The 12,273-nt window shown below is 51.9% G+C and overlaps 1 protein-coding gene across 6 annotated transcripts in view; it reads right to left on the bottom strand.

The window, feature by feature from the left end:
• SNF4Agamma (SNF4/AMP-activated protein kinase gamma subunit) overlaps positions 1 to 12,273 on the bottom strand; it is a 420,535-nt gene that overhangs the window by 227,779 nt on the left and 180,483 nt on the right. For 4 of the 6 annotated variants that reach the window (XM_075680298.1, XM_075680301.1, XM_075680302.1 and 1 more), the window contains exons 2-3: positions 7,872 to 8,115; positions 3,119 to 3,492 (exon numbers count right to left, since the gene is read on the bottom strand). In XM_075680298.1, the coding sequence (XP_075536413.1) occupies positions 3,119 to 3,492; positions 7,872 to 8,115 (618 nt within the window). The remainder of the gene's footprint in view (positions 1 to 3,118; positions 3,493 to 7,871; positions 8,116 to 12,273) is intronic. The other 2 variants (XM_075680299.1, XM_075680300.1) reach the window with 2 other exon arrangements.

Here is a 12,273-nt window from a genome sequence, read left to right as displayed (position 1 = left end):
GAGAAAATGCGTTCTGAAGCGTCCGCGTACCTCTAGCGCAGTTCAAATCGCCCGCCCTCCGATCGAGGAGTACTGACATCATGGTCTCATAGTGACGTTGCGCCATCGGTGAGTAGAACGGCGTCCGCAGACGGCGCTACGGCTTTTCTGCGCAAAACGCGAACGCGCGGCCAGAAACAGAGCCAAGACAGAGCCGACAGCAGAGCGAAAGCGGGAGTATGGTGGCTAGCGGAAGGAGAAACGAATTACGTCCCACATTACGTCCCACGGCACACGGAGAGTCTGTTTTCGTTAAACTATAGGCTGCGGCGAGCTCGCAGCGTGGTCGGCGTGGTCTATGAGAAGCGACGAGTCTTTTCGCACTCGCAACAGGGCATAAAGATGTGCGAATCGACGCAAAACTCGGCCTAGAAATGTGCTTCGCCTCAGCCAGGGCTCAATACGACCCAAGCTGGCACGACCCAGATGTCATTTCCCGCACCGCCACCAGGCGCCGCTACTATACCTCAAACTCCAGCGCAAGACGCCCATAAGCTGGTACTTCATTCTATGACGCTAACTTCTACGCTCGTCGCAATGGACCCTGACACCGACAGATTGGCTCGCGATGGTGGGCTCAACTTCAGCGATTTGAGCACCGACGAGCGCGACCTGCTGCTGAGGGCTCGCACTGCCGGCGTCGTTGCGTACTACGACGGCGGCCTCGACACCGGCTCTCCGGAGCGGGAAAGCAACGAGGGCTTCCCACGACATCACATGGACGTGGCATCTCGCTGCTTGTTCCAAATGAAAGTTTCGCGAGCCAGGAGAACCCTCACAGCACGACGCGATAACGAAACTACTGAAACTCCAAAGCGTGCGCGGCGCAGTGTCGAGCGCGCAGAGTCGAGCGAAAACGAAACCTTTCTACCACCCATATTACTGAAGGGTAACGTCAAAATGTTATTTTTTCTTAGAATCGAATAGACGTAGACAAGTAGCATTTTTTTCCGTCTTATAATCGAATGAAATGATATTTTTAATACGAGTAGTTGAGTATTAGTAACACAAATTATGAGGAGTCCTTTCGTCATCGGGCTAGTACCGGAATGTCGCTGGGGGGTCTCAAATCGTGTCATGCATTTACCTCAATTTCTCTGTTACTAAAGCTCTGTTCGCGATTAGATTGAAGCCTTAGACGTTCTAGAACATTGCTCTACCACTTTAACTTGAGTTTCTGGTAACCTTTAGTGTCCCTTTAAAGGCGGGTCGCAGGGAAGTCTGCAGTTTAGTTCCCACTCGATCACTGATTGTGCTTACAGCGTGCTCCGTATTCTTTAGGGGCAGGCTGACGCGACGCACGAGACGGCCAATGTCGCCCGCGGACTGGGCTTCGTCGCGGGACTCTGCGGTACCGAGTTGCGTCGCAAAAAGCTGGTCATCGTCATGTTTACGTATACGCCACGGTCCGGTGACGCTGAGTCACAAGTCGGTACTCGTTCGCCGAACGAAATCGGCGATTTGTTCCGTCGAGTGAACCTGTATTGATTTCGCTGTAACACGTGCAGTCTCAATGTCTACTAAAGCAGTCGGTGCCAGACTTGTCTGTTTATTTAGCGATGGCGAAAAGCAAGCATTGCTGAATAGAGAGAGAAATAGAGAGAAAGCGAAAAGGGGAAAGGTAGGGAAGTCAACCACACGAGCGTTCGTTCTGTCACCCTACACGATTGGGTAAGTAAAATGGAATATAAAGAGAAAAGGGAGAGAGTGAACAATGCGTGCACGCATTAGGATGCACAGCAGGACTGCAAATGGTCACTCACGCCGGTGCACTACAAAAACCACTACAGTGCGCGAAAGCTGCATATGCTGAATGAAATGAGTCACCTTCCCTGACAGCAATTTCATGGTAATTATTTCCCATTTATTTACTATAACGCGAAAGGTTGAGTTCAATGACGACATCGCTCAATGACCACCAAGAATGCGCGCGGAACAAAAGCAGGATTTACATAAACGCGACAGCTGCGTGTCGTATTTCTTAGCGCGCCAGAGTAACACTAAGCGACACCGTTTACACGCGATGCATCACCGTTCGCCTGAAACATGCCGGAACCTGCTTCCGGTTGGTGGGTTTGTCCGGTGATAAAGTAAAGCACACGCTGTCACTTTTTTTTATTCTTTCACTCGATGCAACACGCCAGCGCTTACACGCATCACATGGCGCGACTTAGTCTTGGTCTATCCTCTCCTGGCGTGTTAATGGTATACGCTTTCTTAGTGCTTTACCATTGTTTACGTGGATGCGATGCGCTAGAAATGCGTTGCAATGCGCCGCTGTCGCATTCATGTGAATGCGGCTATACTCCATCTCGGAAGTCGTTTGCAGCACTGCGGAAGCTGGAGCCAATACACGTAGGCCGAATTTCCTCGTGATGTGTTCATCCGCGCCACGTCGTCTGCTCCGCGGGCGCATGCGCAAAGTCGCTAACATGTCGCTGCAACGTATCAGTACCAAGCAAAAACAGAACTCTCAAATCCCGCCATCAATCAGACGCCTGGAAACATCTCCTGCGCAAGGATTACCAATCCGGCTATTCCATCTATCCTAAGCCCTGTAAGGGCTTCACAAAGGCAGAGGAGCGCATTCTCCTTCGCCTTTACACCAAACTCTACTGTGCCCGGTAGTCTTAAAATATTTCGACCCCGCTTGCACGGGGAAGTGCCCGCACTGTGAGCAAAAGTCCTCAGACGTGGTTTGGGCATGTCAAGAAACCCCAAATCTAACCCCCTACCCAACCCTTCACGGGACGACTGGGAGGCAGCCTTGCTCGGCTGCTCTGACCTAACGGCCCAACGGGCCTTGGTCGAGTGGGCCCGGGCGGCGGCCGACGCCAATGGGCTCCCGTAAGGGGAAGCCCACCCAGTGTTTGTAAGGGGCAGCAAGAGGGGTAGAAAGAGCAGGAAGGGTGCGGGAGCTATCCTTACGGACAGCTCCCGCACCCTTCGTGTACAAAACTTCTGTAAATAAATGTTTTTTCAGACAGAGCGCAAGGATATTGCGCCTGTGCACGCCTCGCGTGCTTTCGGGCAGCGCTGCAAGCGACCCGCGAGTTGAAGTATATACGGGTATAGGTACCGGTTGCGTGCTGGGACGAACCTTGGTCTTTCCCTCGACGCTGACCGACTGCGAGCGGCTCCGGAAGAGGTCCATGACTTTGGAGACGGCGCCCGTGCGGCTCTCGGAGCCCGAGCGCGGGCGCCGGAAGGGGGCCTCCGAGTCCACGGGGCTGAGCGGCGACAGCGGGGACATGGGCGCCGACGCACCGCCGCTGGCCGCACCGTTGGGCGGCGTCAGCGCGCTGCGAGAGCCCGGGAACCAGCTGTGGCCCCGCAGCGCCGACATGAGGTTGTTGGGCTTGCGGCTCCCTGAGGACGAAGAGCCCTTGGAGTCGGACTTGGAGCGCGGCCGGAAGGCATCGAACAGCACCGCCTTGCGTGACGGCGACACGCCTGCGAGGCGGGATGGCCCCGGCGGGGAGACAACGGGAGGTGGGGGCGGCCCCGGCCAGGGGAGAGCAGCACAGCTGTGGGTCTCGCCCAGTTTGGAGCTCCGCAGAGCGCCGCGGTCGTGACTGTCCCGAACACTGTTTACTCGCGTAAACTCACTCCCGCTACAACGTATTCCTTAACTGAACGTTGTCCAGTGAGTCTCCACAAACTTCTGGTGCTTTCCGCACCCAATGCACTGTGAGCGTTGACATATCCTCTCGACGCATAAGTTACATGAGAGAGCGAGCCAGCAACCTTCGCAGGTTGTCCACGTTAGGCAACCTATTAACAACTTTAGACACTAGTTCACGAGCACTACACGGATAACCAACTGAGTATATGAGAGTCTGGAGACTGTTTACGCAAGGTATGTTGACAATTAATCGTTATAAACTTCAAAACAAAGATCTAAGATTATATCGGGTAAAACTAGGAATACAATATAAACACCCCTGCATGGCCCGGTCTCTGACCTGGCCGTGAACTCGCAGTGTCCCAAGAACTTCTTGGAAGCACCTCTTGCGCCAACAGTCACCGACGCACGGTTGTAATTAACATACATCTACGCTGCTACAAAGAAAAAGAAATAAAGAAGAAAGGAAAAGATCCCCAGATAAAGCTGCTTTATCTGGTGCGTTCCTAGATATAAATTAAACGGGACAGTCACGATCGCCGCGCGTATGCAGCGCAACGCTTTACCAAAGCCGCTGTGCGCGCCAGACATGCAAGCATGCGCTATCACCGCAAACCCCGCAACAGCTCGTGCAAGTAAACCGTTCCAAAAGACGATGCGACGTGGAGTGCAGTGAAATGAGCGCGCGCGCGACCCGTGTCTTGGAAGTATATACGAATCATGATTGGTGCCGCAAATGCCGGTATATTACCTTAAGCCAATTTAGCATTACGTCGAAAATTTTCTACTATATACAATGGTGACCGTATATAGCGCCTCTACACAACGTTTGCAAGATACAACAGCGGCTGTATTCCTCCAGGGAGAAGAAATTTCGGATAAGCGCGTTCAGCGATACCATCGAATACGCACGCCTGGTCACTGTGGCGTATATTCTCCAATCGAACATCAAATAGTGAGCTATATGTAAAGCACAGATTGTAATTAACGCACGCGACGCCACGTCACGTCGCGTGCAGAAAATGCAATTCGGCGCGTTCCGAATCTCACAAGCAGCAAGTTTGCATCCAGCCCAGCAACACGCCATATTTTGTTTGTTTACGCAGATGTGTAGACATTGCCACACGTCAAACGGAACGTCTCAGATCAGTTATCAGACCGCGCACCACACGGAAACAGATCCCGTCCTCACGTCCTCAACCTCCGGCTGGATTGCGGAATATACCGTAGGCATGTGACTCGATTTCGACGGTGTGCGTTTATTTAGCGCGTATTACGCTCATTCCATTGTGCTGGTGTTCTCTTCTCCTTTTTTCACTTTTATTCGGCCCTCATCAAAGTTATGTCCATAACGAAGATTTGCCTTCACCTTTTACCAAATGAAAAAAAAAATCACACCGAAACCAAGCACCAAGCTAGCAGTCTACGCATCCGCTACCTTCAGCACAGGCAAGCGAAAGCGTCTGCGGCAGGCCATGGCAGCAGAGTTAGTGCACTATACAGGGTAGGTTAAGTGCGCAGAGAACTGCGAAGCAAAGCTGTGATGCCACGGAAGTACTACGTCGCGGCACATCATTTTTCTAAATAGCACTTGAAACAACTAGACGGCTTATAACGGTAGCAGTTTAGGCTAGTTTCTAAGTCATAATTAGCGACAGCTACAGCGCTAAGCAAACGACGCGTACACAACGTGACAGACGAAGACAAGCACTGTCATCGACTGTCAGGTTGTGTATACGTCCTTTGCTTAGCACTATCGTTCTCGCTAATTACAACTATATAATACGATATCCCGATACGCCGAAATGTTCTACTTGCACCGTAAAACTTAGGGCTATTGTGACAATCCACTCATTAATGACACTATGAACAATAACATTCTGAAAATTGCAAGAGACAGGAAAAATAACAATGCAAACAAACGGCAACACGTTCGCCATCTACCCTTTCCCTGCCCACAAGAATTTTGGCCAATGCGGTGAAGCTAGCCCAGCCATTACGCGTACTTTTTTATTTCGTGCGACATGTAAAGGCTACACATCCTGACTCGAACACGAGCGCTAAAGCCAGTACCACCGCTCCCCATTCTTGCGTGCCACCGCCAACTTCACAGTTCACCCAGCACCGACCCCTATCGAGGCTTCATGCAAACCACGCGCAACCAGAACATGTGTGGTCTGCAGATGAGTGGCAGGCATATCAAGCAACACACTCTAACCAGAGGCGGGTGCCGTGTTTTCCCAAGGCAACACTCTTCCAGCCCGCGATACCCCCTTTCGGCAGTGACAAGTGCTTTCCAGGGAGCTCAAGTCGAACCCAAAAGCCGTCACAAAACTCTTCAAAATTCCTCGAAATTCCTCGCAATCCAGGGAGAGAGCCATGTCGGAAGTCACAGCATCGTTATCAGGAAGCTCATTACGTCCAGCGTATAACAATGGCTGTCACATAAACATGTAACCCGGGCTACCTGGCTTATATTCATAGTTGGCGCTGTTGTTCTAGTCGGGATATGCCCGTGGTCTTGATCAAGATCCATCCAATAGACATGTACAGAGTGAAGCAAACCTACCGCATTCGTGCGAGTTCCGCTCAACAATCGATTTAATTTACACGGACCTCCACTATTGCCCTTTCGTTGCAGGACGCAGTTTCGTGAAAGAACGTATTCAGGCACTGGCATGGCGTTGTTAATACACTGACGAAATGACAGGTCGTCCATAGTTACACTTAAGGGGGTAGCTGGGCAACTTGGAACTTGAACACCTGAGACATTTCCAGCACTTAGAAGAAAAGAAATAAAGCAACACTTTAGAAGAATTAACAGACTCATCTTCACAGCTCCTAAGGGGCTTCTCTATTTATTTTTACAGAGAAGATGTATATCGCTAGCCGATTCGTCCATCCGTCCGTCTGTAGCCATTGTAGGCCGAAAACCCCTCCGGTGTAACATTATGCGCATGCGCGAAAAAAGAAAGAGGGAGAGAGGCGCGCGACTAGTTGCGCCAGTAGTGACGTCGTTGCTCTCCCTCGCAGCCGATCGCGCGCGCAGCAGTTTCTCTCCAGCTCCGAAATGGGTAGGCCACGCATCATACGTACTCCTGAGGAGCAGGCAGCTTTCGATCAGCAACGCCGCGAGCAGAACCGGGAACGAGCTCGTCTACGCCACGCCGGTGCTGCAGCCCGGGCACAAGAACAGGCTCATGCAGCCGAGCGCAAGCAGCAACTGCGTACCGAAGATCCGGTAACCTACCAAGCCGTCTAACGAACCGTCGGGATTAACCCAGTGATAAATACCGGGGCCGCGCGTTTCAGCTTCCCTGGTTAACCATCTGTACGGAGTGCTTGGGCGGTGATCTTTCTCCGACGCGTTTGAAATTTCTCAAAGTTCACTGTTCCCCACTGAGCTGTCTTCCCGCGCCACTACACTCCTGAAGAGCCACAAAGTGTTGAGGACTTGAGCGATTGCGAGAATTCTTGCTAAATAACAACAAATGCATACCGGATATCTATAAAGCTGCAGAATATCTTAAATAGCAACAACTTTCGCGGGTAATCTGCCTCTGCTACTTGTATGGATTAATGGTCTTTAGCTAACGTCAGTCACATGATTGCACATACCGCAAGCAATGACCTTTGAGGCGAGTAAGCCTGAGATTAACTTATATCATATGGAGGGTACGTGTTCAACGCCGTGGAGGGAGCGTGTTTTCTCTGTGTGTGTTCTATTTTTCCGGCAGACACTTCTGCATCGCCAAATAGCGCGTACCAATCAAGATAAACATTTCTTGCTATTTTACATTTGCTAACAGCTTATATTCGCCCAACATGGTGCCCAAACCTATTTGAAGCTTTTCTTGCTTTCTCTGCGTAATCCTGCGCAATTTCTTCTTTTTTTTTTCATTTTCTAAAACCCACGCTGTATCTTAGTTCCTATCCCCTTCCGATATCTCTAATTCCCTTTATCCTCCTACACGATAACCAGCACAGTTTAGCCAGCCGGCTCACGTCGCCCTCTTTTCCCGTCTTCCTCTGCTTATCAGATATTTCTGTAAAGTCCGTACGCCTCGGGGTTTGTTCGACCTGCCACTGGGCACTTGTTCCCGTCGAAAGGGTCCCGCCGAGCACAGGACAGAGGTGGCGAGGAGGAGACCACGGCACGCGCTCCGTAATGAGGGATGAAAAGTAGGCTTCTAGCGCAGACGCTCACCGCCGAGCACATCGTCGCCGGACTGCCTGCGCGCCCGCGACGACAGCTGCAAGGCGGGCAGGCGGTGGGCGCCGCCGGACAGCGATCGGCGTCGCTCCGCGGGCAGCGTGGCCGAGACGCCGGCGCCGAGCGGCGGGCCCGACGAGAACCGCATGTCCCCCGCCGCGTCCATGGACTCGTCCATGGGGCCCCAGTCGGCCGTGGTCACGATGCGAGGAACCACCAGATGCCCTTTCTCCTCGCCCTGCGTGACACCAGACGAGCGTGGTTAACGCGTGAGATAGCAGCGCCACTTTACAACAACACTCGTAACAACAATGACGATGACAAAACATTCATTCAAAAAGGATGGCGCTTTAGCCTGCTGTTTGGAAGGGATAACGGGACAAAAGTGCATCGCTGAGGAGAGAGCTTGCAACAAGTTGCCGTACCTACAACCGGTGCAGCAGCCCCGACTCCCACGCGAAGCCCAGAGAGAGCCATTTAACAGAACTTTATTTTCACATAAAAATTGTAACAGTGTAAAAGAAGTGAGGGGATAGAAAATAATGTCCTCGGAAAGAAATCGGAGCAAGAAAGTCCGAGCACTGCAAACCTACGTTTATTCCGGTCGTTCCAGAGAAAGATGAGACCGTTTGTTCGTGAATCGCACTCCAACAACAACAAACTCACGGCTTCAGCGTGTAGCTTTCCTGCGACTTACTTTTCGTGCCAAGCTACTACCCTTTCTAATTCCATTCGAATGAACTGGAGTGAAAATCTCCAAATCATCTGTTCTCTATGTAACGCCACTGACTCATTTCAGTCAGCTTAAGTCCGTTATCAGGCAAGATAACTTTTCTTTCGTGGACGCGGCGACAGCTCACGTCCCAAGCTCGCCGACAGAATTGCCACACAGGTAAGCCGCTGGCCCTTCTTACTGTTACGGTTGGTGTGTAACACCCCGGCCAAAGAGGATGCTCTACCACCATGCCTCATCGAAACGAAGGATGGATGCCTAATTGGCTATGGCTGTCGCAAGTGGATGCCGGTCTGGCGGACGTCCCGCAGTGTTCACAGGCCCCTTTGTGTGTTTGCGTGAAAACCCTTTGCGCGAACCAGACAGGGCCCGGGCTGCCGTCAGCGGAGGCACGCTCGTGAAGACGTCAACTGGGGCAATGGATCAGCCACCTAACCAGACGCCCTTTCCACGAACTGTCAAGCTCTACAGGAGAACGTCCGCGAACCAACGTCGCCTAGAAGAAAGGATATGCGCCTACGATCCCAGACCTGCTGGTAGCCACCTGCGGTGGCGGACTCGTGAAAGGTCGCCGGGTGAGTGGGCGTCGCTGCCAAGCACCGTGGAACTCAGTGCATATCACCTGACGTTGGCGTGAGCAAGATGCCACCTACGACTTTAGTGGGCCTAATTAAAGGGTCCCGCAATGTACTTTTTCACTTCATTCTATTCTTCTAATCTTTCGCCAACCATTGAATAAACCGTGCAAGTTTCGCACAAGAAGTCGTCTCGTCCTTGCCTGGTCGTCAGGGTCTACCGGATGCCAGCAGCACGCCGACAACGCTACGTTACCCAATAGTAACGTCGGTCGAGCTTCGGTAAACAGGCGTCGCAACAACTTGGCTGCGGTGGGGTACGCTATCCTGGAGAACCCAACAGTACCAAGCTCCTTCTGCCCAGTACAAGTGCCAAGAAAAGCACTTGCCGGCTATGCTATATGAAAGCGCGTTCGGTTCAAGAAGACAAGAGGCACGGCTGGCATACACACGCATTGCCAGAGTTACAAAATTATTACAAGTTGGGCCCATTAGTTGAAAAAACTTAGGATTGTTGAGCAACGGAAAAGACAGAGAGAAAGGGGGCGGAAGAGTGAGAGACTGGCCTGCCAGCTGACGCTGACATGCACCCTGACAGCCGAGCGTGCGCAAAACACCGCGAGATGCTGTGCAACGTGAACACCGACGTCGCTCGCAACGGGCTTATGGTGCGATGGCGCAAGCATAGCAGAGCTACTTTTGGATTCCCTCCACGTGCTGCAAACATTTACCCCACCAGATGCAGCCGCTCACTGTTTTCCAAACGGCGGCTCGCGAAGGCAGTGGCGTATAGAGTGTGGAACAAGGAACGAACAGAAAAGGCAGCGTCCCCCCCCCTTTTTTTTTCTCTTTCCCCATGCAAGCCCCAGCAGCATGATTATGCCCAGAATGCCGCACGAGCGCTGTTATGATTCACTGACTCCAGCGGCCTCTCTGGCCACTTAGAGCGCGCCATGGAGCAGCGCGCGCGCATTGTTGTACCTCTGCTTCATACTTCGCACTTTCCATTCCTTTCCACAAAGGACAATCGGACACGTACAAGGCCGAAGCGTAATTACGTTAAAAATAACAACTCGAAAGAGATATAAATCAAGAGAATAAAAAGACAGGACAGAGCGCTACCCACACCTGGCTTTTACTGAACGACACCTATGACACAACATGCACCTTCGTCGCAGAGGCGATCGTTGTTTCTTTTTTTTTAAGCTGACGTGCATACTATATATCATTTCTTTCCAGGATAGTTAATCACTTGTCCCCCATTTGACTAGTGTGCAGCCTGTCTGCCTTACCCGCCTCCCCCCCTCCTCTCGACCGCCATCTTTCTCGACAAGACAGTGCCGTAGGGCAGATAACAGCCGTCAATAAATCATGCAGATTATGTACTTAAGTCCACAGTTTACTTGTCACTTTGAGAAATTATCAGTGAAGCAGCACAGCACACAAGGAAATTAAGAAAAATTAGAACAAGGAAACATCTCTGCTAAAATATATTTGAAACGAGCGGGACAAAAGACAGAAAAGAAAGAATTGCTGGCTCTCCCGTAATCGAGAGTATCGATATAAGCATGAAATGGCAGCCGGCAAAGCAGATTGGTTGGAGAAGATACGAGCCACAATCTCAAAATGGGTGCAGTGCATGTTCGCAACGACACACCCCAGCCCACCACGCCATACTGCGCAATGGTCCATATGGACACTGCCCAGCGAGAAGAAGAAAATCGCCTGAAGGAGGCGCCACGCAGCGTGGCGCCATCCGCGCCGCGGAACTCGCGGACCGCTGGCGTTCAAGAGAACACAGGCAACCCTGCCTCAGCGCCAAAAGATAATGAAGTGTATGGTGCCCTCTATTTGCCTTTTAAGGTCGAACCCCTCTTGGAAATGAAATAAAACTTCAGCGTACTATAAGCTACAGCATGAGTGATATCGCAAACCAACATTAGGAAAAAGTCGGAAGCAATATTTTTTGCAACTTGTTTGGGTAGTAACTATAGCATATGTAATGCGGTCCTGTACGAAGGGTTGGTGCCAGAGGCAGCATTTTCTTAAGTTTTGACTGGTTGCCCGGATGATCTCGTTTTGTTATAGCAACTTGCCCGGATATTCTCATTTGAGTGCCCGAATAACGGGTCTAGCTTTTGGCTCGAGGTCACTTGAAGGTCGCCAACAACGGGAGGTATAAGCATTTCATGCTTAAAAAGCCGGCAGATCCCACGTCCTGTGGTAATCGATGTTACGTGAAGCAGTGTTATTAGAGTCGTCGAACGATCCCGCCGCTGTTAGCAGTTGTAGGAGTTGTCGGACGATCTCGCCGCTGCCACCATTTTTAAGGTTGAAGGTCGTAGAGAGGAACTTGGGAGGAACTAAATGAACAGAATTTATTTACGGTATTTACAGTTGAAACATGGGATACATTTACACAGTCTAGCGTGACTCCCAAATGGAGCCCGCAAGACGAAGCATACAGCAAACGAGCACACAGCTCACGATTACATTGACGAGCTAAGAGCACGACGACGAGCACACACTAGCCGCCGACAACAGCTGGTTATATCCACTTCGTGCTCCCTAGATCCATAGGTGAGGCAAAACGTTCGACGTCAGCGTAAACAAGCCGCCTCTCTGCGGGACGTTTTACAAACACACACACGCACACACAGGTTTCAGTGCCCCCTCCGCGGGCAGACGACCTTTGCAGCGCAGTCATCGTGGTGTCCATTGTCCTGCGTCCCCGTAGCCAGGTGGTCACGCCCGAACCCAGCCGGCGCCTCTAAATTCCAGAGCTGCCGTAGTCCGCAGTTCTCCAAAGGAAGTTCACGGTTGGTTAGCGCTGTCCTCGCTGGTTCTCTGAAGGGCGCCCCCACCGCAGGTTGTTAGGGTTGGCGTCTGAAACCACGTGGCGAGGGGTCATTCACCCTACTCCTAAGCCGGAGCCCACGGGCGCCGGAGAGGTCATTCACCCTAATTCCTGAGCCGGAGCCCACGGGCGACCTCTTCCCCTCCTCTCATGGTCATGGCATCGTGTGTGCTTACCTCATCCCCTTCACCCCCCCCCCCTGAGCCGGAGCCCACGGGGGCCCTCTCTCCG

Source organism: Dermacentor variabilis, chromosome 2 (genome assembly GCF_050947875.1).
Source record: "Dermacentor variabilis isolate Ectoservices chromosome 2, ASM5094787v1, whole genome shotgun sequence".
NCBI classification, from domain to species: domain Eukaryota; kingdom Metazoa; phylum Arthropoda; class Arachnida; order Ixodida; family Ixodidae; genus Dermacentor; species Dermacentor variabilis.
This window is presented reverse-complemented; position numbering and strand designations above follow the sequence as displayed.